This window comes from Thunnus maccoyii, chromosome 5, assembly GCF_910596095.1.
Source record: "Thunnus maccoyii chromosome 5, fThuMac1.1, whole genome shotgun sequence".
Lineage (NCBI taxonomy): Eukaryota > Metazoa > Chordata > Actinopteri > Scombriformes > Scombridae > Thunnus > Thunnus maccoyii.
Window position 1 is genome coordinate 23,826,513 of NC_056537.1, and position 26,548 is coordinate 23,853,060.

A 26,548-nucleotide genomic window follows, 5' to 3' on the forward strand; every position below is an offset into this window, starting at 1 on the left:
CATAATCACGGCAGCAAATGTAAATAAAAACAAGATTCATGTGGCTATTCACAGTGCTATTAAAAGTTTTGTGTTAGTCCAGACCAGTGTAATCATTGTAATCGCTTCAGACAATACACTTTAAATCCATCCTCCTCCTGTCCTTGACACTCTTTAAATAGAAATAAAGGTAGAACACTATTAAACATGATCCTTTTCACAATGTCCATGTTTCTTATTGCCTTCAAGGTTTTATCTTCCAACAAAATAGCTGCAATGCTGCTTAGAATCCAACTTTCAGGTCGTCAGTAGGTGAATGCACCATATGAGCAGACTTTTCAAATTAGTCTTCACTTGCAACTGCATTAGCTGAATCCATCATCAGAAAACTGAAATCCTAGGCGAGATCAATGAGCTTCTACTCTCCTCCCTCTGATCTCAGCACATAGCTCCTCCAACTCCTGTTCCCAGCAAGCAGCGGTGAGAGAGAGAACAAGCTAACTCAACCCACTTCTATAAACTGCCAACTTCTCTTATCTGGGAAAAAAGAAGCTCTTAAAAAAAAAAAAAAAAAAGGAAAGCTGGCTAACCACTCTTTGTGTTGGACTGCTGGATGCTCTCACACACACAAACGAGATGAATGGATACTGCCACAACAAGACTTGCTCGCGATTTTAAAAACATTTAATGGGAAACAACTGGGTCAAGCTGCTAGGAGTGCAAGCTCTGCCATTTGTCCAAGCAGTTACTTGATAGTCGTGTCACAAACCACCCCAGGAGCTAAATAAGCGTAATGTAATGAGGCTTCCTCTATAGATCTAATGTTGTAACAGCCACTGTGCTAAACTCCTGTCATGGTGAAATCAGCTCATGCTTGTCCAGGATTTTTATCCCTATCAAGAATGTACTGACATTGTTAGTTGTTTGTCATTTAAACATAAGTTCCGCCAGGATTACATACATTCTCTGAAATATGCCAGTTTGTCACAGTTCTTCCTGCAGGAAAAAGTGTGACAAAGAGAGAAAAGCAGATTGTATTCAGCACTACTTCCTTGCAGGGATGTGAAAATGTCCCTCTGGTGTTTATAGTGCACATTTTAGTTCCTTAGCAGTCTTTGCATTTGTGATGGAGTGCAAAGAAAGCTTTCTGTCTGAGAAACTGGCTTATTTTGAAATATCCTAAATAAAAAAAACAACAACTACTAATTTTTTACAGTTGACAGCTTTTACAATATTATAATCAACAAGTAAATGGTCAAATGCAGCATCACTGACAGACATCAAGGGCATTCTTCTAAATAAGTGAAATTTGGCCCTCTGGTCTGTCTGATGCTATGAACTTTATCATTGGTCCACGCTTCCTGTCTGCCAGCACTGATTAGGTACTGATAATTAGGGTTTTGGTCAACAGCTCAACACTTCCCACAGCCTATCAACACTCCCTCGTTCCTTATCTACCACCTGCCCTCTTTCTGTCCCTTCATCAATCTCACCCTGACGGACACTTTGCGGCAGCTCCGAGGCTTTTCGCTGACAAATACACAAGCTTATCCCAACCAAGTGTTAATTGCGACAACCTATTAAGGTAGACAGGAGACATGGATGATTTTAACACATAGTAACGGTTCTGCTAAAGATGTCACTTTGTTTTTCCTTAAAAAAGGCAGTTCAAGCGAATGACATGAAACATGTCTTGTAATATCTAGCCATGCAGACAATTTCAGTTTTATTAGTCGAGGTTTGAAATCTGAACCACTTAGACTTCTACCACCACCCTAATACAATGGAGATCCATGTTTTGTAGTGTTATTTTTAGCTGTCATTATGCTGTTTCAGAAAGAATAGTACAGAGTAACAGAGTGCTTTCTGCATGTCACTTATACATAAGAAAAGTCTAAGATCAAACACAAAGTCCACTCTCCAACCATTAGGGACACAATACATAAAACATAAATCTATCTCTGTCTCTTTCAGGGTTGATCTCATTAAATTACACTTTGCTTTGCTGATCAAAAGAGACTGCTGGATAGTCTATTTTCTGTGAATGGACTTCTACAATACCCAGTGTGGATGCTATTTAGCATAACTGACACTTCCTGTGATTTATTCTGCCTGACATCCAATTTGGACTTACTTTTCCTTTATATTCATTATTTTAAGGTCAGGCCCTAAACATATAATTAATCTTTCAGGAACTGGCTCCAGGCTAACATTAAGTAAAAAACAAATTATAGGCTGCTAATTTAGGGTATGACCTATACATCTCGTGCCATCCTGTTCCTCTGACTGCATCTATGTTATGCAATGCTACTGCTACATCAAATCATATGTTGTTCAAATGATAAGCATTAGACCCTTAAGCAAGACTAAATATGGAAAGGCGAGCAGTGCTGCTATTGACACCATTTCCCATATTTGTATTTATCTTGCTATCTCTCTCTACAGCAAGTCAATGACCGGGTAAATCCAGTTTTTTAAATTTAATTAACAGTAAATACAGGCTCCCTACTCTCCTTTGTTATCTGGTCATGACACATGTATTTTTTTATTCAAATTTTAGACCTCAGTGCACAAGAAAAAGAGAAAGTAAAGGTGACATTTCAGTATTTCCGCATGTACCCTTTTTCAGTCAATTAAATACTGAAGTGAAACCAAGTTTAAAGTTGAGCCAGAGGAGAGAATGAATATAGAACATGACAGTTTTTAGCTTTTTGCACTTTCTGTGCATGGTCCGCTGGCCAAAATCACATGAACTTTTTAAATTCCATGCTCAGTAAATGGACACTACAATGTGTGCACAATATTAAGCCTTATAAACGGTATGCAGAACAGATAAGTGCACTATCAGTCAGTCGACAGAAAATATTTATCTTTACATCATAGTAAATCAGATAGTCTGACTGTGTGTGGCTTTTAAGGCAGCCAAAAACGAGATACAATAGCCGGGGTGTGAACTGCTGAGTACAGGTTGAGACATTTTGCTTGGTTAATGTGTAATTTTCTGTTAAATCTCATGCGTCTTCCTGCTGCAAACACATGCCAAGATAAACAGCTCGGGCAAGTCCAAATTCAAACACTTCCTGACTGATATGAGTGGCCAATGAGGTTTTTCCATGACTACCACAGTGCTACCATCTTAGGTCTGTAAGAAACAACCAAGCGAGACTTCTGACTTAAATAACCTGAGGACAATTTCAAGAAACTAAAAGCCGAGATAGTAAATTTACTGTGGCATTACTATTCATGTGGTTTCACCACACCAAAAGTACAGTTTTACAGTAAGTGGGCTTGATTTCTTTGAATATGTGTCTGCTTATTAGTGTAATAAGATCACCTGGTTTCCATTTTTAACCCAATGGACAGATGTGCTGAACAGCTGCCTGTCTCCAGTACTGTTTATAAAACTAGCCCACATGCATACGGACATGGTACACTTATTCATCCAGAAGATACAAAAATACACACAGCATGGGAGGCTGAAAAAAGAAACAGAAACCAGTCATTACACTTTAACGCAGTTTGAAAGATCAACATGTACTCAGGCAAACTGCCTGTTTTAGGACTTTGTGTATCTCTCTAAAGTATCATTCTGTAGCCAACTGTCCTTGTGCAACCCCAAACATTTACTCTCCTCTAACCCAAATGAATCTGACACACCCTGTAAGCTGCTGATCTCAATTCTGTCAAACATTTTCTCTTCTTTCAAGGCTGCACTGTGCTCCAACTTCTCAACACCGACGCAATTGCTCACGTGTACATGCAGAAGACACCAAAACAGCACAGATGTAAGCTTTACTGCAATAACTCATACTGTGATCAAATAGCTGCAGAAAGAAAAGGAAATGTAATAAAACCTGGCATAAACAGAAAGTAGATCTACTTCTACTTTAGAGACATGCCCTAATTCTCTATTCTGCTGAAAAAGTGAGTTATCCCTTCTGGCAACTCTGGGTAAAAATGTGCTTGCATTCGTGTCAAATTTTGAGACTAGACTGACGCCTGAGAGAAAACTGGATCATGAATTAAACAAGCACACCAATGTAAGCACTTATAACCTGGGACTGTAGCACATGAATGACTGAAGCTGACTGAAGCTAAAACAGATAGCCAAGCCAATTTAACAGAGCGTATGCATTATTAAGACATTAAGGAGTGGGCCAGCAGGTGAGAGCTCAGCTTACCTTTCACCTGAGCCGCAGGAGACACCACATCCAGAAGCCTTTGTTGGAGCAGCCTGTCTCACCTGCGGAGATACAAAAGTTAGAGTAACTTTAACTCATGCAGTATAAACAGACAAACTGCCTCACTCCCGGTTTCTCTCCTTCCCATGCTCCTCCTGGTCACACCACTGTGCTAGAGAGGGTGGAGCCCCACCCTACCCAGCCCCAGTCCCAGTCCTACAGGGAGCCGTTAACGTCTCTCTGGGCCAAATGCATAAAGTCTGTTTGCCACCTGCACACACACCACTGTTAATTACAGCTAGTCTCCTGCTAACATAGAATTGGAACAATATAACTACTTGAGCTGTCTACAATGGATTTAACCCAATGAAAAATTAAATTAAAAAATGTAACAGTATAACTGACAGCACTCTTAGTGTTTTGTTTTTTTTAATGGAAAGAAATGGGATTCTATTTAGAGTTTGTGTTTACTGAGTCAACAGAAACACAGCAGCAGTTGCAGCTAACCATACTCAAGCACACACACACATTCACACATGTTGAGGACCACCACATTTATCAAATACAAATCCTGGTAGGATGTGATTCCAGCAGTGAGAGAGGAGGAATGTAACTGCTGCCGATAGTGTGATGTCCAATTTAAACACACCCACTTCCCATTTCAGTTGAAAAATTTGACTCTTATTGTAATTGGTTGTACTAGACATGTATTGTTTACAATAAAAAAAGAAAAAATCTGTTTTCAACACCCCATTCTAGTCTTACTTCTGTTTTCCCTTGAAATGCCTCTTAATCCTGCCAGGGCAGAGAACAATGCATTCTCCAACAGCTGGGATGTGTGATAAGCCACAAATCCAACTAGAAATACTGCCTCGCGGTTTTATGCCTCCACCAACCATTCAAGTTGCAGTTTACATCCATGTTTGTCTAGACTCATAATATTTGTAGTGAAGATGTTGAAATAATTTAATAAAAAGGAATTAAGTGTATTTTTTGGCAAAATGGAAGTTAGCACTATATTGACATGTATCATTCCAGTGAACAGGGTGCAGTGAGAAACATGCTGTCTTCACTTTTTACAGAGGAGTACAGAGGAATGATAAAGAGCTTCATCATATGGTGCAACAATAATCACCTGAAGCTCAATATCAGCAAAACCAATGAGCTAGTGGAACAGGAGGCCCCCTGTCCTGGTTGTAATCCAGGGAGAGGAGGTGAAGAAGGTGGATTTATACAAGTACCTTGGGAAGGCAAAATGCAAAGAAGCTACAAATTCTAAAAACGTGGATGCTTCACACACACATCTTCAACCCGGCAGCACAGAAGATCTATACAGTCACCACAGTTTCAAGGTGGGCACCCAAGATTAGTGTCACCAATTCAGTATCCAACAAAATGTGAAATATGGTTATGGCATTGAATAATGGCCAGAAAAGTGTTTTTGCTGAACGTTATGATGTCACAGTGAAGGTGACCTTTGACCTTTTGGATATAAAATGTCATCGCTTCATCATTTTATCCTATTAGACATTTGTGTGAAACTTTGTCATAATTAGCAGATGAATTCTTGAGTTATGTCCAAAAACATGTTTTGTGAGGTCACAGTGACCTTGACCTTTGACCATCAAATTCTAATCAGTTCATCCTTGAGTCCAAGTGGAGGTTTGTGCCAGATGTGATGAAATTCCCTCCAGGCATTCCTGAGATATCGCCTTCACGAGAATGGGAGGCACAGACAGACGGACAGCCTGAAAGTCGGCCATGGCTGTCACCAGCACGGAGGCATAAAAACCAAAACAAAACAACACACATAACCATGTACGCAGCTGCTTTCATGCACACACACACATATATACTGTACATAACCCTAATATACAAGTACTATATAATTCCCACCAGAATGCCATATTGTAAGGAGAACTTAACAGACTGAAAAGAAATTATAAATTCCCACTACAATTCCCAGACTTTACCAAGGTTTTGTATGAATCCTGCATGTACTTCAGCATATTGTCAGCAGTACAAACATGGCTTGGCATGGATCTCTGATGATAACACCCCAGTTAACTATCTAATGGCAAACCAGCAAGTGTAAAATGGGTTGGGCAGCGGGGTCGGAATCTGTGCCTTTAAATCCTATCGCTCAGCAAAGGAGCAAACCATAACACTTGAGTACATCTAACCTAAATAAGAAGTGAACTGAGAGAGAATCCCTGAGCTGACAGCGCTTGAGGGACAAAGACAAAGGGGGAGGCAGTGCAGAGGAGATAGGAGCCAAACACAGACAGCAACTAGAGGGAAACTGAAAGACATGGAGTCGAGGAAAAAGGGGGCTAATTTAAGATGGACAGCGAGGGCCAAGGCATACTTAAAATAAACCAGAACAGCACTATATTTAATTATGCATTGACTTTGTCCAACAGAAAAGTAGGATTTGTATGATGTAGAACGTACTATGGTGCAAGTAAAAAGATGAATGTAAAAAGAGTGAAAGGTGGAGGAAGACACTGTGACCCAAAATGTGGCATGGTTTGGATGGAGGGGATCCAGAACTACACCACTTCCTCATACACACTCCTCGCTGTCCTACATTTTATCACTCAAGCAGACCAGATGTTCAAGTATCAGTTCTGGGGACCACTGTGCAATAAAGTAAACTACATGCCACGAAGAAGTGAAACTGTGAGACTGTGAAGATGTATTCTCCAATATGCTGTTCAACAACACAACAATTAACCACTAAAACAACATTTAAAACCCCCTAGTGGGGGATTTACCTTAAATATCACTCTCAAACGGATCTTTAGAGCATGCTGTAATGGCTGTAGCAGTAGGAGACCAGTGGTTTAACTGGTCAGTTCTACAGCCTGCTTTTTATGTGTTTCTTTTATATATCCTCAGGTACAATTGAGCACACAGTCAGGGTGAAAAGCGCACATTGATTCAAGACACAGAAACTACTTGTCACTGTGACAGCTGATGTACAACACTATCAGTTACTGCAGAGACTGGTGGGTTTGTTCAAGTCTTTTACATTCAATTTTTATTGATAGTAGATTCATGTAACTGGGCCAAGTAAAATTCAGCGAGGGAAAAATTAGTCACACCACTTGCAAATTGAAAATCACATGGTAATGGATGGGTGTAACACTTCCACATGGATACTGTATAACCTGCACTCTGCATGCTTCTCTCCGAGCATACAACTAAATAGCATTTACATCTGAATACTGTGAGCTCACCATCTTTCCCAGAGGAGAGTCAAGACTGACTCATGGGAAGAGTCCAGGCCAGATTCTGCCCACTGATTTATAGTTGTGTCTCTGGCTCAATTAAGGGAATCAATGAGTGAATAATGACTTTAGGATAGAGGTTGGTGCTCCAACTGAGAATATAGTAGTTGGTAGAAACTCAGGGAAAACTGATAGACCAGTAATTAGCTGACATCTTAACTTGATACTACAAGTTCTTGCATATCCATATCTGTACATCTAGTGTTTGAAATTCTGCACATCACCATGCAGATTATTCCCATCCCCAGTCAATTTTATTTAAAGTGATTGTTAACGGTGTCCTTTATAAGCTGATTTGCAGTGGAAGCCAGTGAATTCGTGAGTAGATGATAAGGAAGAGGAGAATGAGGAGAAAGAGAGACAAATTTTTAATTATGGCTTTTTGTGGAGCAACGGCCGATACATCTGTATGGAGGTGTGTGTGAATGCAGAGTTGGAGCCAGGAGTGGTGGGATTGTGACACGAATGGCCTCACAGACATAGATTTCATCCAAAACGTCAGTATGTCAAGGGCTACGTTTAACTACATCTTTTTACTACTTTTTATTACAGCGCCTCTCCAAAAGACTCTTGCGGCAATACATTTAGTTCAGGTGACCCATCTCCCTGAGAAATCACGCAGGAGTTGGGTTGTATTGGCTGGCAACAAGAGCGGGTTACCGAACGTTGTCTAACCTGTTTTGCACTGCACAATCCTCTGTTTGCCTAATTGTCCATGAGTTTTGAAAGGCCGTGCGCCATGTCCTCATGCCTGACTACATTAAGATACCTCAAGGAGATGACCTCTGCAAGGTCCTAAAAGGCTTCCGAATGAGTTGGGTTTTCCCAGAGTGTACTAAAGCAGAAAGAAGAAAGAAAGAAAAAAAAACAGATCTACAATCAGATTTTAAACCCGAGGCTGCACAGATGAAACAACTGTTTCCCAGTTCTGCTCTGGAAAACGGCTGACTCAAACGTTCTGAAAAAAAATCTCTGCACACTTGAATGTGTGACCGATGTGCAGGAAGAAGGTGCAACTTGAAAACAATGAAAAGAATTCCTGCACACTGTCTTGCTTGCTGCTGAAATATTACAACGTTTCGGTCTGTCTGACTTTCATCAGCTAAATGGGCAGCATCCAGTGTTGCAATGCTGCCCATACACCTGATGACCAAAATGAACACCAAAGTGAAACTGTGCTATTCTGATTTCTGCAGGTTTAATAACACTACTGTACATAGCAACATCAAAGTGTAACTTAGGTGAAAGAAGTGTTAAATTGGAATTATAATGAACCTTTAACATTGCTAAACTTGTCCAAAACTTAAGTGTATCCTTCTGTAATACTGAAAACATTTCACAATATTCTGATGTGATTCCTATAACTATTTCGTTTTCCTCATCCTCTAGAGGGCAATAGAATGGCGGATGTGCTGAGGCCTGGCCTATGGGCTGAGCCAGATCTGGAGGATGTGCAGGAGCATGGCTGAAAGGAAGAGGTTGAGCCAGATCTTGCAGGAAGGATAGAGGCTGGTTGGTTGTCTTGTTAAATGGCGGAGACTGAGGTGAAGCCATGTGGAATGGAGGGGGCTGGGTAAAGTTGTGGAAGGAATGCTGAGGCGGCAGTTGTCTTGGGTTGTAAAGGCGTGGAGGCTGGACTGGTGCCTGGTAGAAAGGTGGATGTGGGGAGTGGTTTGACCTTTCAAGAAACTGTGTGAACATTGAGAACATTTTCAGCTTATGCTCATGTTGTGCAGCTTGCATGCTCAAGTGAAGTATTTGTTGAAAGCTATCGTAGTAGAATTACAAAAATAAATATTTAATATAAAGAAAATAAATAATTAAGCTAACAGAGGAGGGTAGAGATGAGTAGAAAGAGAAAGGTTTGCAGTAATACAGTACAGTAATAAGAGAATACAGTATAGTGTATTCTCAGTACAGAATACAGTAGTGTACAAAACAGTAATGGATGGATCTGATTAGCATCCAGCTAAGGCAATCAACAGTGTTAACTAATGATTTAACAAAAGCCTGATCAAAACAGGGTCTGTTACTTCCAGAGGATTTGGTAGCTGTTGTGTTTTTTCCACAGGTCTCTGTACTAGGTGTATCTGCATCTTTCTCCAGATGTTGAAGATGCAGATGGAAGTGACTCAAGGGTCGTATCACCTGGTGCAAACAAACAGGTAATTATAATGCTATATTGTGACTGATTAGACCATAGCTTATCAGTCATTTGCAGTAGCCTATACATTTTTTAACATCCTCTGACAACTTGTGGTAAATAAATTATGGTTTGATTGCACAGACATGGGTTAAGCCTTTTCGCTGGAGACCTCCATAGAGAAAATGGTTTTTAGTCGAGGACCAGGCTTAACCCATGTCTGAGCAACCAGCGCTATACATTGGAAGTAGATCACAATACCGTACAATAAACTGAAGCTCACATAAAACAGTGCCTTTGTTACACCGTATTTGGTGACCCATCAGATTCTGTGACCTGCAGTGTTAGAAGAAGTACTTAGATCCTATACTTAAGCAAAACTATCAATACCACAATGTAAAAATACTTAATTACAAGTAAAAATCCTGCGTTTAAAATAAAAGTATAGAAGTATTACCAGCTAAATTGACTTAACCCTCCTATTGTGTTTGGGTCAAAGTTGACCTGTTTTCAAGTTTAGATGTGTGAAACATACATACATCTCCTGTCCCCCAGCGATATAGCAGTATATAGGCTGCAGCTTTGTCGTGCTTTATTTCTCACATCTCACCATACACACAGACACACAGACACACACACACACACATTGACCTAAGCCACTTTTGGGGACATTACATAGACTTACATTAATTTCCTGGAAACTTACCCTAACCATAACCACTGACCCAAAAATCAGCTTTTTGCAAATTGGGTACACAGCTTTTGTCCCCAATTAACTGGTCTTAAATCTGATATGTGTCCCCAAAAGTAACCTGACAGACACAGACACACATGTCCTGTTCCCCAGCTGTATAGCACTATATAGACTGGAGCTTTCTCGTGCTTTATTTCTCACATCTCACCACACACCTGGCACAACACACACACACACACACACACACACACACACACACACACACACACACACACACACACACACACACACACACACACACACACACACACACACACACACACACACACACACACACACAATAATAAGTGGCTGGTGAGTGTATATTATGGTTATGGATAAATAATAACTCACTTAGCAGATAAAACATTTTACTGGATGATAATTTGTGTTTTTTCCAGTGTTTATTAATGAATTCAAACATGGGTCAAACACAATACAAGGTTTAAAATACTAAAATTTAAGTAAATATTAAAGTAATTATTACTAAAGTACTAATTTTGCTTTAGGTAAATAGTATTACCATCTAAATTTTCTTAAGTAAATTTGGATGGTAATACTTATATACTTCAGAAGATTTTAAATGCAGGATTTTTACTTGTAATGAAGTATTTTTACATTGTGGTACTGATACTTAAGTAAAGGATCTGAGTATCACAGAATCTGATGGGTCACCAAGTTCTGTTTAACACCTGCTACTAGGATAGGGAAGACTTGTCACTACTGCACAGACCCAATTACATTGTGCTGTAGCTAATCATTCTGATTTAATCAGATTTGGGCAAAATTTATACACCACTTACATGCAACATAGGCCTACGCAACTTTTAGTTTTGCAGTTTTTCAAGTTTTGCTCTCACAGTGGTGTCACCCCAAGTACTTACGAGGTCTAACATCTCACTGTCCCTCCACTGTCGCAGCTGTCTTCCATGTTTGTATTAACAGAGTGACTCCTGCCAGCGCAGAATTCTGACCAATGTCTATCTAGAGTGATGTAAAAGTCGCATGAATTGTGATATGACTGTTCAGACTGAGGTCAAAATGCAAAAAAAAAATCAGACGTGATCTAGGACCACATATGAAAGTGACCAAAATCTGAATTGATAAGATCAGATTCCTTGTGATTTGTGCTGTTCACACTGTCATGAAAAAAACAGATCTATTTTAACAGTAATTGTTTGGGTCACAAAGCGTATTCTTCGAACAACTGCATGCACCGAACCATAACGTCCATACCGTGAAGGTTCGAGATGAATACACGTACCGTTACACCCCTACCATTCATGCATGTCCACTTTATCTGAATGTAATCTTAAGCAAGGCTGAAGGAGGTGCCACATGGCTCTGCTGTGACGGTAGAAAGTTGCCAAAAGACCTCCCAAAAGTCAAATATGAAGTCAGTGTCTCTTGTGGGACTAAGTCTTTTCAATTAATGGATGCTTTGACAAAGACTTTCATCTGCTCCTGAATCTTACAGGCTTTAATCCAAATTAATAATGGAGGCTGTTTATTTACCTGTTCTTAGGTATACAGGGATTGTCTGTCCAGTTAAGCCAGGGCACTAAGACAAATAGACCATAAACGTAATCACCCTCCCTGCTTAAATACAGAAAAGTCAGAGGCCTAGGTCACAGGGAAACAAAGCCAGCACTCACTGCTCATGATGGCACTGCATTAGACTTTACAGAAATTGCACTGGGTCTAAGGGCACTTAGCAGTAAGTGCACTTAAATGTCTTACAGGCTAATTATTGCTCATCACATGCCCTTCTACCCTGGGGCTCGTTTGTGCCATTAGGTTTAACTCTGGTTCGGCACAATAAAACGGACGAGCAACTGTTACATGGGAACCAGCAACATGGGACCAACAGTCAACAGCACCATATAAAATAACCCTTTTCCCTCACTAATTGTTTGGGGATCAATGATGTTCTCTCAATCATTATAATGATACAAAAGACACACATATCTAAGATAAATACTATGAGGTTCAAGTTGCTAATTGCACTCAGGAAAGAACAATTTGTTGTAACGCAAAGTAAACAAACACAGAGCACAGTCTCTTATATTTAACTGGATGTGTTTGCCCTGTGCAACTTAAACTTCACATTTCTAGTAAATGTAAAATGTGTCTGTATTGTGTCACCCTGGTTAATTTTCTGTTAATTGACTAATCGTTGCAGGTATGCACTGCTTTCTTAAACACGGCTTTTTTAAAGAATTACCTCAGCCTTTTATTTGTATTTGTATGTTAAAGCCCATTTATCAAAACAGACATTAAGTTGATTTACACTGGTCTTCTGCTTAACTCAGATCCCAGGTCATTCTGCATAATAATCACCAAAATAGGAAAAATTAAATGTGAATGGCCATTTTCATAAACTAACTAAGGCTGTGGTTGGCCAGGTTTTTAAATTACGCAGTGATCACCAAGTTGTTCATTGAATGTCACACACCTGCAGCACAACTGCAAAGCAGCCTTAGAAGAGTAACTGTTAAAGTCCACAAATAGAGGGACCACTGGGTGTTTTAATAAGCCTTTCATACAAGAAACAGGTACGACGTGGTTCTAGTAAACGTGAGATAGATAAGTACCAGATACATTTAACTTACACTTTCTGTCTCACTCCTGCTCTCCTGCGAGTTAGTTAAATGACATTTTAACATCAGTATCATGTAATTAAGTTTCCATCCCTAATAGAGATGCCTGTTCACCAAAGTCTGGCGGTGTCTGACCTCCGTTCAACCATGAACAGGAGGAAAAGCCATGGAACCATTCAGATCGACCACTAACCCGCTCCACTGTGTCGATATAGAAGGGTAGGTAAGGTCTCCTTTTTCCATCTGTTGACCGCAGGAGCAGGTGATCTACTGATTTCACTATATCACAGCATGTCATGGACCATGGATTATAGACTTATCCTTCAATACAGTTAGGACAATGAGTGGAATCCAGAAGTGACACACTCGTCAGACATGAAAATGCTGACGTTTAAAGAACATGGTAGAATTTATACTTGGTAGATGACAGAATAGTTTATAAGGCAGCCAAAATATAATTCTTTTGAAATCAAGAAAAGACATGTCTCATAAAATATAGACGTCAATATCAAAAATGTAACACCACATCATTACTTATGTTCCTAGTTCTCTCAAAGGTAAGTGGAACAGCCAATAAACCATAACCAGCTGTATCTGCTTGTGTAGCTGTGTGAAAATTATCAGCATGATTGAAAGAGGACACAGACCAATCACTTAAAGACGCTTAAAGTGCCGCATCAACAAAAGCATCATGATCTGGCATTAAAGGAATACTCATGACATTTCAGAAAAATATACTTTGTTTGCTCCCATGCCGGGAGTTAGATGAGAAGTTCGATATCAATTTCATCGCTGTGCATTCAGTAGAGAGATCAGACCAAGATGTGTTTATGTAAGTTCAAAAGAGCGGAAGCAGGGGGGAAATGCTAGCTGCACAGAGACACAAACACTGGAGGGAGGGAGAGCGGAGAAATCAATGCTGCAGCAGTTTCCATGGACATTTTGACACTTTTTTCCGGAGCGACACCTGGTCACTGTGGGAATCCATTGTAACCAACATGATTCAAGCTGACCATGGGCACTATTATTGGAAAAAGTCAAAGCTGCAACACTTTTACAGCCACCTCTCAATACTAGACAGTGAAAATACCCAAAAGACAGATTTTGGGTGGAGTATCACTTTAAGACCGAAGTCAGATGATGGTCCCGTGTCATGGAAACCCTCCATGCTGTGAAACCTGAGGTCTCTCTAAAAGGTTAAGGCTTGCTTTTTGGGAGGTGGTTGGCAAAGACAGCTACACCTGGGTGCCGCCAGTTTACTTTTACTGTAATCTAACACAGTGTCACTTTCTCCCTTCACCTGACTACTTCATTAGCAAAACAGAGTCTCATAAATACAATGTGACAAAGTTATGACATTACACTGATAGTCACCGATCAATTTGTCCGTAGGCAATGACATGCTATGACACGAAAAGCCAAAAATTAGAGCCAATCTGACAAAGTCTGCACAGAGCACCGTGATGACCCTCCAAAGAGGGCTTTAACAGGCTGATGTTAAAACCATGACGTAATCAAGCCTCTCAACAACACCTCTTTCGTAATAAAACAGTTTGTATGTCAAAAACCTACAACAACCCTGCTGTAAACTCAACACAGACGCTGCAGCTTATCCCTTGAAACTGCAGATTATCAGCATTTGACATGGGGTGTGCACGGTGCCAATCATTTTCAGTGACTGGACCAAATCTCTGTGCAAGGCCTGTCACAGCTTTAGACAGATGTAGACAGTGACGAGGACATTATGTGCCATTGCCACATACTTGTCACTAACTTGTACAATTGTTGACCGCTACACAGAAGTACATCAAATAAAAATACACACAATATCAATGAACATAGGACATGCAGGAAGCATCAACCTTCAGTCTGAATACTCAGTGAAGTCATGTGACTGGTTATTACCTAATAACTCAATAATATGTGTATTCCATGTACACAAACAGACACACACAGGCATTAAATAAATATTTTCTTCACATTGGACAGTTTCATGGTGCTTGTACTTGTCTGATTTTCTGTTTCTCTGTGAAGTTTTGCAACTGTACCTATAAATTCTACAAAACAGAAACACTAGGTACCAAAAAAAGTTGGCAGCATTTACACACTTAGCAGCTCCATACATTAAGCTAGAGACGAGTGAGAGGTGGATATTGATTGCAGAGGCGCTAGCTACTGTGAGACTGCTGCGGCCGCTGCTGCCTCTGTAAAAAGAACAGTGGATCTATGGTGTTAAACCTGCTCTATAAATACACACGCCGGCTGCCCTGCAGCCTAGGAAGAAACGTCAGGGGTCATGAGGGTTAGTCGCAGACCCTAAATTTGTGTGTGGGTGTGTGAGTGCACGTGTATGTGGTAAATCAGAGAGACGCTGGAGGAATGGTAACGTAAACTCTTTTTCTGATCAAAGAATAGAAATTAAAAAAATAGTCTGCATTTTCAGTTATAGCCAAATATCTACCAAATTACATTAAAGAGAGAATTTTATTTAGAATTTTGCAATACATAAATTAATACAGGTTGCCACAAGCGACCCCAGTTGAATCCACGAAGCAGTTCAAAACTAAGTACACACTGTTGAGTTGTCAAGTATTCTGTGAGGTTTTAGTTAAGAAAATAACAACAAGAAACCTGAGGAGACAGAGATTATTAGTTATCAAGTATTATAAAACACACAATACAAGTAACATTGCCAGCATTCTGCAATCTGCATACAGATCGCATAATGGAAAAATCCAGTTTCCAGTTATATTGTAAAATGTCACAAATGCAGTTTATGAGGTCTGAAGTGTTTTTTTCTCACTTTCGTAATAAGAAAAAGAGAAACAGCTTCCCTGGATTAATGTGGTACCGATACAAAAGACTACAGTCTACACACACAACAGGGTGTTATAATCCTGGTGTCTTCATGAAGAATAGCTAACATTTTAACAGTTCACACTGAGCCAGAATGGATTTCCACATCAAAGACAGGTGTATCAAAGTTCACAATGATGTAATGTAGCTTTTATAATGCGATATACTTGTTCTAAAAGCTTTCAACAGCTTATTACATATGTATAGGGCCATATAGCACACAGTGCGTCACCTTGTTATTTTTTTCCCTATTGAATAATGAAACCATACCATAACTTTGAAAATGTCAGCACTGCCCTATTTTGTTCACACAAATGAGTTTTCTCTGGGAAAAATATGACATTCTGCAAGAACAAAACCTGTTTTTTGACATAAAGGCCAACTTACAGCTGTAAAGTTACTTATGACAAAAACTCTGTAAGACCGAGGGAGGGGGAAGGGAATCTTGGCACAACAGAGGCTGATAAAAGTGCGTTTACTCTCGAGGGGCAGAGAGACAGATTCAATATGGAGCAGTATTAGCCTAGATTCCCCCACTAGATGTCGGGGAAAGCATTCACATCTCGGGGGAACTGGAAAGGCCCTGAGCCACTTATCAAACCCTGGAGTAGGACACTTCCATTGTAAAGAGCAGTCAGATTCAAACTAATAGTTCACAGGACTCGCTTTTTGGAAAATTACTAGGCTTGCTGCAGTGGAAGAATTTTCACACTTGTCCTGACAATCAAGTGCAATCAAAGTTTATGGAAAAGACTGCTATAGTGATAAGTGACACTCTTTGGCAATACAGCATGCCAAGAGTCTGCATTAGTGCACTCTTTGCACCTTGTACTGCCTATTTTGTATTTTGCAATTCAGGCAAAAGCTCCACTTACTGGCTATGAAAGTAAACCTGCCATCAGTCCTTGTTGTCTAGTCTCTCCTCGCCTCTTGGCACTCATTTGATTTTTTTTTTTTTTTTTTTTTTTGGTGTTACTGCCACTATGAACACATGGTCATGGTGCAGTTAAACATTAAACAATGAGGCACGACAACATGACACAAACAAATCAGAACAGTCAGTTTCAATTTCAGTTTAACACCCTTGTCAACAAGCTTTTGGCAGAGAAACAAACATCTGAAACATTGCATGGGATAAATAAACTTCACTATAGCTCTGATATGACAAACTGGATCTGATCAAAAAACAGCAATGCTCCAAACTGTTGAATGAACATATAACCCAGTAAAATAAAGGTGAAACTATGGAAAACAAAAGTAACTCCTGTGTTTTACAGTAGCTAGGTGAGAATCTAACTGTGATATCTTTTGACTTGCATGTATGCGATGCTGCTATTTGTTGTCAATTTAACATTTGTCAAAATTTGACTAATCTTGAAAATACCAAATCTTGAATCCCAGCCCTAGCTGATGCACCAGTGTGCTTTTTTTCCTTAATATTACACCTGTACAGAGCACACTTTGCATAAGTCTAGAGGTGTAACGCACCCTTCAGGCAACACCACATCCACCTTCTCCAGCAATGCAGTTCAGCTTGTAGCTTTTTAAGCAAATATATTTTAGCTGCAAGCAATGGCGGGTATGCATGCAGGAAATGCATTTTTTAGTTTTCTGTTTTGTAACTTAATTTTACAACTGCACAGAGCACACTCAATACAGCATAAAGCTGCATGAGCTGCATAAAGAAATTCAGAGGTGTGGTGCACCTGCAGTGTTTCCCCTAGGTTGACTGCTTTAGGGTGGGGGGGGTGTGCTTCCTAAGACTTGGGAGAGACTCAGCAGCCAGACATTTCTTTGTTTAGAAGTGGCTGAGATAGATACTAAAATGAGAATAGCTGGTCCACCATAAAGGTCAGTCGACTTAGGTAAGCCTGGTCAGGTTAGGCTTACTCATTGTTGCTAACTTCAGGGCTAATTCCCTTCTCTTTTCCAGCAGTTGATTCTTGCTCGTGTTGTATAAACTCTCAGATGTACATCGCTTTGGATTAAAGCGTCTGCTATATGAAGTGGTAAAATTGATCATTAGCAGCCTATTGATATTAATGATCGTGTGAAAATTTTAGCAGCTGTGCGCTGCTGCAGAATGAATATAGGGGAAACACTGACCTGAAAAATGTCACTGAAATATACACAAGATAACTGTTCCAAGAGGGTTGTCCTCCTGTCACACAATGGCTGACATATCATTAATTGAAACACAAAAGTGTCAGAGACAGTTTGGCTCCAGAAATCCCTAGCAGACAGAGATAAAAGATACGCAGTGCTGTAGCCCTCTCAAATGCTCAGGTGCATGTATTGAAATATCCAAACTGCTGACCATTCTTCGTTTTAGACTTCACTCATGACTGACTCTGCCCATAGATAAACCTGAATATGCAATGACTGTTCCGCTGGTTGAGTGGTTTAAGAAGTATGCCACCAGACGTGAACTGATTTGATTCTGGCTTGAAACATCCTCTTTGTCATTTGTGTCACTGTGTTTTCTGTTGCTATAATGTCAAGAAAGATTCCCTTATTCTGACACCCTAGCCTCTTTTCTTGTTAAGTATTTTCGGGGCATTTTCTCACATTTTCTTAGAGGGGATATTAGAGGTTAGACTGGAAATGAGGGGAGAGAAAAGGAGGACATGCATCAAAGTTCCCCAGCTGGACTGAAACCAGGGACACGGGTGGCTTCTTCTCTAGGTCAGATCCACAGTGTCTGCTTGGACATGCTATTTTTTTTTAAGTATTTCTCACAGCACAGCATGGAAGTTGGGACATCTGTTGCTGTGTCTTCCTCCTAGAAAAAGCAGTGATATTAAAAAAAAACCAAACAAAAAAAAAAAAACACAGCACTAACCACCCACAGAAAGTGACTCAAACAGCTCTTCACATTCTCACCACCCTTCTCTTTCCTTCATTCAGTATCACTCTCGCCTCATTTGTCATCCATGGCAGAGCAAAGCCACAGTTCTAGTTGATAGGCTTAGAGACCAACACCATTAAATATCCCTGCCTGATTAGTGCAAGGTAGACTGTCACATGGCATGACGACCAGACTTTGGGTGTTTACAGGTCAGCACAGAATACCTCCCATCATAACAAAAGCTATATTGGAAAAATGGAATAGATGTTGATTTGCTTAGTTGTAGAGGATTAAAGCTTAATCTGAAGAACGCCATTAGTATTTAAAGCAACACAGACTAGCATAAGCAAATAGTGTCTGTTGTTATTGATCTCTTGACCCATTTCCAAATGGCTGTTTAGTATTAATGACCTTCAAATGCCCAATCTGTTACCATCTCTGCTACTGACACCACTTGCAGTATGACATTTTGAGGTCATTCAATATCAGATCAATTTTTGTGAAATGCGAGTCTGACAAATAATTCTAATACTGGACATTTATTGCTCTGTATAACTAAAATATGTTGCTTGAAAGTGAAGACAGATTGCAGAAAGACTGAGGTAAAAAAAAAAAAAAAAGCAAATAAGGATTTTGCAGAGCTAGTATAAAAACAGAACGCGGGGAACAAGAGACATATTGTTAAACTGTCTGTTCACACTTGGTTGCAATTTCCCAAACATCACTAGACATTTCACTTTCAGCACTCCGGTAATCATTTCCTCTTGTGTTCAGATTGCCTCTTTTCAGATTTATTTTTTCCCAGTATTTTGAGTGACACACTCAACTAACCCTTTAAACTATTACCTAAAGTGCACTCTGGTGTTATTCTCATCTCTAGCCAAACCCAACTCCACATAATACCCCACAATTAAAGATGATGAGCTCTTCTATCTTTGTCTCTACTGGGAGTAGACAGAGATGGATGAGGCGATGTGGCACTGTAAAATCTCCACGTTTAGTTATTATCTCATCAAGATCAAATATCACAAGTGAAGCCCTGCCAATGCTAGGGTCTTTGAGGCCAATATTTTCATTTGAGAGTTTAAAAAATCTGATTATCATGCATCAGCCAATAGTCTTTTTTTATATATAAAAGATATATCATTTTAGATAAGTATCATCTTGGGGCCAAAGACACGTACTGAGTGCATAAGTGTTCTCAAGTGATCTCAAGCATATTTTGGCATTTCTCTACTGCAAATTTTGAGTTATTAACCAACATACATACAGACATGTCTGCAGTAAACCTATATTGGCTGATATATTGGCGCTACCGAATTATCTGACTAGCTCTAATCACAAAGCCCCTCATTTAATTTCTAGTCAAGACAGTCATGTTCACACCGCGCATAATGGCTGTGTCACAAAGCAGATAATATGAAACTAAAAGCAATAACCTTCTCAAATAACTAAAAAACTACCTCTAAATGCCCCTAACACCACCTGAGAGAGGACTCTGCAGAAAAGTCTGTTGACAATCATAACGTGCTGGTAGTGAACACATCACAAAGGTTACAGCTTGGCCTGCAGTGCCTTTATTTGACATTTAAATGCCTACAAACCTATCAAGGCTTTTTATGACTCCTCTGCATATAGTCACACGACATTATGTGATGTCATTACACATACTGCATGCTACACATTGCGTGCTGCATGTCATTAAGTACTATTTAAGTAGTCTTAGCATTGCCTTAAATAATGGAGGTTGTTACTAAGTGCCATTTATCGCTATGGTTATTCCTCAGATGACTGCTCTGCCACATGTGCTCTTATTCCGTTGACTGGTCCCTTTACCCACACACAGTTTCCGATTTAGCGCAGGTGATAGCACGAAGGTAAAACGACTGATATACAAGGAAATCGTCCAGATGCTTGTCATAGCCACCCCAGACATCGGGTAGGTATCATGGTTGCCATGCAAACAAGTGACACCCAAGCTGCAGCCGCATGGGGCTCCGTCCGCTCCGCTAACTCGCTAACATGGTGATGAGGGTTGACTTTATGTAGCTAGCTAGAAACGTTAGCCAGACGGTAAACCAAACACATAAAGTGACCAAATTCCTTCAAACATTTGCGTCGTTAAGATGCTCAAAACTACACGTCTGGCTTCTGGGGGAGAAGACAAATCCTCCTCATTCTTGTGAGTCAATGCTATCTTTGCTAGCTAGCGTAAAAATAGCGCATAAATTATATTCCGCACGTTAGTTGTAGAAATACGAGTAACGTTGGCTAAAAAAAAAAAGATTAATAGCAAGTTATCTTTCTCGGCGTGTTGGTGTGGTGTAGTGAGACAGAGGAGCTAACTTAAAATGTGAACTTACTCTGTGTCGACCAGGGTAGCGCTCATACAGTTGTTTCCCAGCTTCCTTCCCAGTCCGGCGTCATAGCACGGGGCTGTGTGGGGGAGCAGTAAAAAGGTGGGAGTCTGCTGAAGGAGAAGTTGCTCCGTTTCAACATGGAGAGTGAGGAGCGGACTGGACTGGATCCTCCTGCTGCGGTTCATGTGGCTGCAGTCTGCTGCCACACAGGGAGCTCTGGCGACACCTGCGGCCACAGTAGCGCACCACACCTGCTGCATGGCTCCGAGCTGCGGATCAACTTGATTAATGTGACCTGCAGGCAGCGGCGGAATGTGGCTAAGTACATTTACCCAGGTTGGACAATTTTTAGATGTCTGTACTTTATGCGTTATTGAAAGTACTGCTCCACCACAGCCCAGAAGGAAATGTTGTATTTTCTATTTAACAACATTTAATCCAGAATCAGAATCTGTTCATTAGCCAAGTATGCAATCATACAGAGAATTATACATACATACATAGAGGAATGAAAATATAACAAGATTAAGGTAATAATAATAATGAGATGATAAAATAAACAAAGTAGTGCTAAAATTAAATGAAAAATTTAAAATCTATTTACGGAATGGAGTAATTATAGTTTTGAAATGGGAGAAAAACGTGAAATATTGACTGTACAAAGGAAATATGGACCAAGAAATGGTGACAAGTGCAAAAATTATATGTGACATGTACAATAAATAATTAAATTATGTAAAAAGGGAAGTTGAATGCAATGTAGAATATTAAGTCGATATGAAAGTGACCAGTGCAGAGATTAAAAGAGGGATGTGATATGTAAAGTCCAGTTTGATAACTGAACAGTTCAGTAAAGCAACAGCTTCTGTTCCTGTGTCTGCTGGTGGAGGTTTTTATGGATCACAGCTGTAGTTACTTTGTATATTAAGATTTTACATACAGAAATCAACTTAATATCAACCTAAACATAAAAATACAGTGCATTGTTGTTGTTAAAATTGTTTACAATCTAGTTGAAATTAGCTCCAACTCGGCCAACTGCAGCAGTAAAATGCTGCTTACACATGAAGGCATCAGTATCATCTGATAATAAAAATATATAATAGCATGATATGAGTACATTTACTTTTGATACTTTAAGTGCATTATGCTGATAATACTTCTGTACTTTTACTTAAGTAGCCTACAGTTCAATGCAGGACTTTTACTTGTAACTGAGGGTTTATATATATATATATATATATATATATATATATATATATATATATATATATATATATTTTACTAAAGTAAAAGCTCTGAATAGACTTCATTACTGCCTACAAGCTGGGGTGAGAGAAGCCTTTAACATTTTATTAAGTATAATATTAGCAACAGATGTATTTCACAGTGCTGGGAGAAGTATTCAGATCTTTTATTTAGGTAAAAATAGCAGTGCAGAATGTAAAAGTACACTATTACAGATAAAGTAAAAGTTTATAAGCATTATCATCAAAATGTTCTTAAAGGCTCAAACACAAAAGCAGTCATTAGGCAGCACAATGGCCTCTGTCAGTGTTATATACATATATTATCAATGGCAGGACAAACACAAGTGTAATCAGTAACATTAATAACAGCTGCGTTCCATTTAGATTAGCCACTTCCCTGCTGTAGTGTATGCTGGTTCACTTGGGTACAGGGACACTTAATGGAACTGAGCCATCGTTTGTGTTATTACTTCCACTCCAGCTTTTCCTGCTATGTCAAAATGTCTCCTGTAAAAATGATCCATTGTGTACTCTCATTCACTGACATGGCTGACTCACACGATGAAATGGAACACAGCTATCATTAACACCTGTACTTCCTGTTATGACAACCTATAAGTGTCTGCTATAAAAAAGGTCAGTTGTGCATGATTACTAATGATGAATTAACATTTAAGTGGCATTTTATTGTTATAGCTGTTCCAGGTGGAGCTGGTTTACCTACTTTATCTACTGTTGGGTAATAAAACCCACAACAATACATCATATTTTATAAGTTGATCATACTGTATGTTATATATGTCACATGTTTTATATGCGTTTGTGTCTAGGTGGCTTGCTACCTCTGCTAAACAGTTTTATTGGGAAAACCTTAAATTAAAGCTGTCAAATACATGAAGTGAAGTAAAAAGTACAATATCCATCTAAATTGTGGTGGAGTAGATGTAGAAAGTAACGGAAAATGGAGACACTCAAGTAAAGTACAAAAACCTAAAATCGTAGTTACATTGCATGGTGCATTTCAAGAGACTATGAGGGTACAGATCAGACATCCAAACTGGCTTGACAGTGTGGGAATCAATGACCTTTTTACTCCTGTTGGTGGGTATAAGGGCCACAGTCTCTACACTGTTTATCTCAGGTGGATGTAAAGACAATCAAATTAAGGGGGAAAGTTTTGACCTCACAGTAATTGTTTAATTTCAAACCAAATGCACTGGAGTAGAGAACCAAAACAAAACAGCTGTAATACTACAGACTGCACTGTAGCAAGAGAACATTCATTCTGTTGTTACCAATTTGATAAGAAGTATTTATCCTTGTAAATTGTATTGGGATTAATATGTTTGCTTTTATTGGCTTTGTCAAACTGAGAGTCCATCATAGCTTTACTGACCTAGACATGATTTTCAACAAGAGCCATATGCACACATAGTAGTCTTCATTCATGTACAGTGTAACTACAGGTAGAAATACTTAAACTTAAAGGTCAGGTTGCTCCATAGCTGTGTGGTTGTGTTCTCCTCAACTTCACAGGTCATGAATCCTGATTTTCAGAGACATGCACCTGTTACCGCCTCCATCATAATCTGAAATATCGTGGTGTAATCCATTATGGAGGATTTGCTGGCACATAAGCATTTGAGTCATTAAATTAGGATTACCCAGTTTTGTCCATTTTGTGTTTGCAGGTTGCATTACCATATAATGGTTCTAGCTCTCTGTATATTGTTTTTTAATTGCATCTCACAGCATAGGAAACTAGAGAGAGGCATCCAAATGTTAAATCTATTTTTAGATGCAATTTGTGGCTCTGAGAGACATGAAAAATGAAGAGGAGGAGGAGTGGAGGGGAGAGATGGAGAATGGAGGAAAGTAAGGGCAGAGAGGTCATATGAGATGTGAGAAATATCAGGCTTACTGAAGCTGACGTGCTGACAAAATCCTTATATTACCACCATGCCAGGAAAGCCCTGTGCTGTGTGGAAATGATTGCCCTTAAAAACACCTTCATATTGAATAAAATCCCCAAGACTGCTAGCTGTAAAATTAGAACTTTTTGAAGCTTCCCGGTCTTGTCTCTGTAAAAGCTTTTTCCTATGAAGTAAGAAAGAGAAATGGCATTAGCTATTCATCCTTTGAGGGTGCACTTAGCTACCTGCAACCTCAAAGTTGCTCTAAATAATGCAGAGGTGTGCCAGCTCAGTCCTCCTCTGTAGCCTGCAGCATATTTGATTGTTATGCTCCCTTTGATCTTTCTGCTTGACTAAAATAGTTTTGAAACTATTTGCAAAATGAATTTATCAGCAGTTCAGTATCTAGTGTGCAACTGTCACACAGATTGCAGAATTCATGTTTTTAATGATATTAGCTTGTAAAATGTTATTTAACACAAAAACTAGCATGCAACATCAGCTCAGAGCATCATAAATCAATCATGATTGTGAACCGATTACAGTACATTATGGCAAGTGTGAAAAGCTGTCATTGAAACTGTTGGATTCAAGTAAAGGGAAGATTGATGATGAAACCACACACTACATAGCCATAGACAAATGGGGGGGTTCAAATGTAATAACATCTTTAATCCCATTTTGTATGACAGTACACAAATAATAAATCCTTGCTCATTTTGTCTTTGCATTGTACCAGCAAGCATCTCATAAAGCATTTCAAAAACATCCTACACATCCTTTGTGACTATTTGCTGTTCTTGCTTTTCATCAAAAACATAAGTGCTTTCAATTATTTTCTAAGTACATTATGATACAATAAAAACAAAACACAAATTTAAAATATCGACAGGCTAACCACACACATGAATGATTTTTTTTTTAATATAAAACGTACCTGCCCCATGGAAAATTTTGCCCTTAAGAAGCAAAAGAAAAAAAAAAGCTTGTGCTCCTCTGGTGATTTTAACATCACAGGAAATGTCCATAGATTGACTAGATATGCAGCAGGAAGTGACATAACATTGTTCTTTTTATGAGGAATGTACAATGCAGGGAAGAAGGACATTAACAAAACAAAACAATGGATATGACCTTTGAGTTCTTCACACTACACACTGGTGCAGTATGGATTACCGACCAGTTAAATGTTCAGCTTTCACTGTTTGAGTTCCTGAGCTTTTGTTTGATGTGACCCAAATTTGTAATCTAGTTCAATTGTAATAATCAAATTCGGGGTACATAGCAAAATGCCTACATAGCAAAAGCAAAACTGTTTCATAAAGCACTGGCCAAACCACTCCTGATAAAAAAACAAAACAAAAACACCTCCATAGTTTAAAAAAGTGGACAGAGTAGAAACACAAATGCATCCAGTGCATTATTCCCTACAGTGCATACACATACAAGAGACTCTACAACAAATAACAAAACTCCTTCATTAAAGGCATTGCACATTTCAAATTAACTTAAGAGGTGCAAAGTTGTCAAAAAGGAATTGGTTGGATGTACTAACCAACTTAAGTAAAATGTCATACTATAGATTGTGACACTTAACATAATATAACAGTAATTTCTGGCCTCAGCCATAAAAACAAAAATGGAAGAGTGCCACCTACTGGTATTACAGCACACATGTTTTGAAAAGGCACATTTACAAGGCAATTCCAAAGGTTTAATGAAGTTTTTCTCTGACAAAAGTGTATTATATATAATACCTATACAGCATCCATCATACCTGAGCAGTCATATACAGTAGTAAGCAAGCAAAAAATAAAAAAAAGACAGCTAAACATTACAAAAATATGCCATTGTAAGAAACAATCCAATTTTCTATTTGACAAAAGTTTACATATAATCAAAATATTTTTGGTCACTGATTATTGTATCCCCATATACAGTTCTCTCCATTATCTAATATTCAACATTTTTAAGAAATAAATACCAGAAAAAAGTTTAAATGCTGGCAACTAGAAGATTCCTAATAAGAGCGTCACTGGTGGACTATAAAAAAAATAAATACAGCACAACATCTGCTAAAAGTGTTCCCTTTACAAATATCTGCTCAGTTTCTTGCTAAGAGTAAAGAGAGAAGTGGTTACCTGGGCCTATGCGTTGTGGTACCCATTTTTGTGAAAACCTTTTTTGGGGTCTAAGTTCTCGTAAATGGAGAGTGCAGCAGTGTTTTGGTAGATTAGATCCACATTGGTTCCAGTTCTCGATCTGATGATGTCCATTGAACATTGGTTTAGGAAGACGTACTGGTCCTGCAGAGACATCGAGTACAAAAGTTCACTGAGCTGCAGCTTAGTGATCATCAACATGTAAGACTTTAGTGACAAAAACCAATGTG

General features: G+C 39.1%; 2 protein-coding genes across 5 annotated transcripts in view; both read right to left on the reverse strand.

The window, feature by feature from the left end:
- osbpl5 (oxysterol binding protein-like 5) overlaps positions 1 to 21,274 on the reverse strand; it is a 52,094-nt gene extending 30,820 nt beyond the window's left edge. Inside the window, exons 1-2 of the mRNA XM_042412652.1 lie at positions 20,997 to 21,274; positions 4,161 to 4,222 (exon numbers count right to left, since the gene is read on the reverse strand). The gene's annotated coding sequence lies outside the window, so the exon portion shown is untranslated. The remainder of the gene's footprint in view (positions 1 to 4,160; positions 4,223 to 20,996) is intronic.
- A 3,533-nt stretch (positions 21,275 to 24,807) lies between these two features.
- ptprja (protein tyrosine phosphatase receptor type Ja) overlaps positions 24,808 to 26,548 on the reverse strand; it is a 48,187-nt gene continuing 46,446 nt past the window's right edge. For all 4 annotated transcript variants that reach the window (XM_042412650.1, XM_042412649.1, XM_042412651.1 and 1 more), the window contains one exon: positions 24,808 to 26,462. In XM_042412650.1, the coding sequence (XP_042268584.1) occupies positions 26,304 to 26,462 (159 nt within the window). In that variant the 3' untranslated portion in view covers positions 24,808 to 26,303. The remainder of the gene's footprint in view (positions 26,463 to 26,548) is intronic.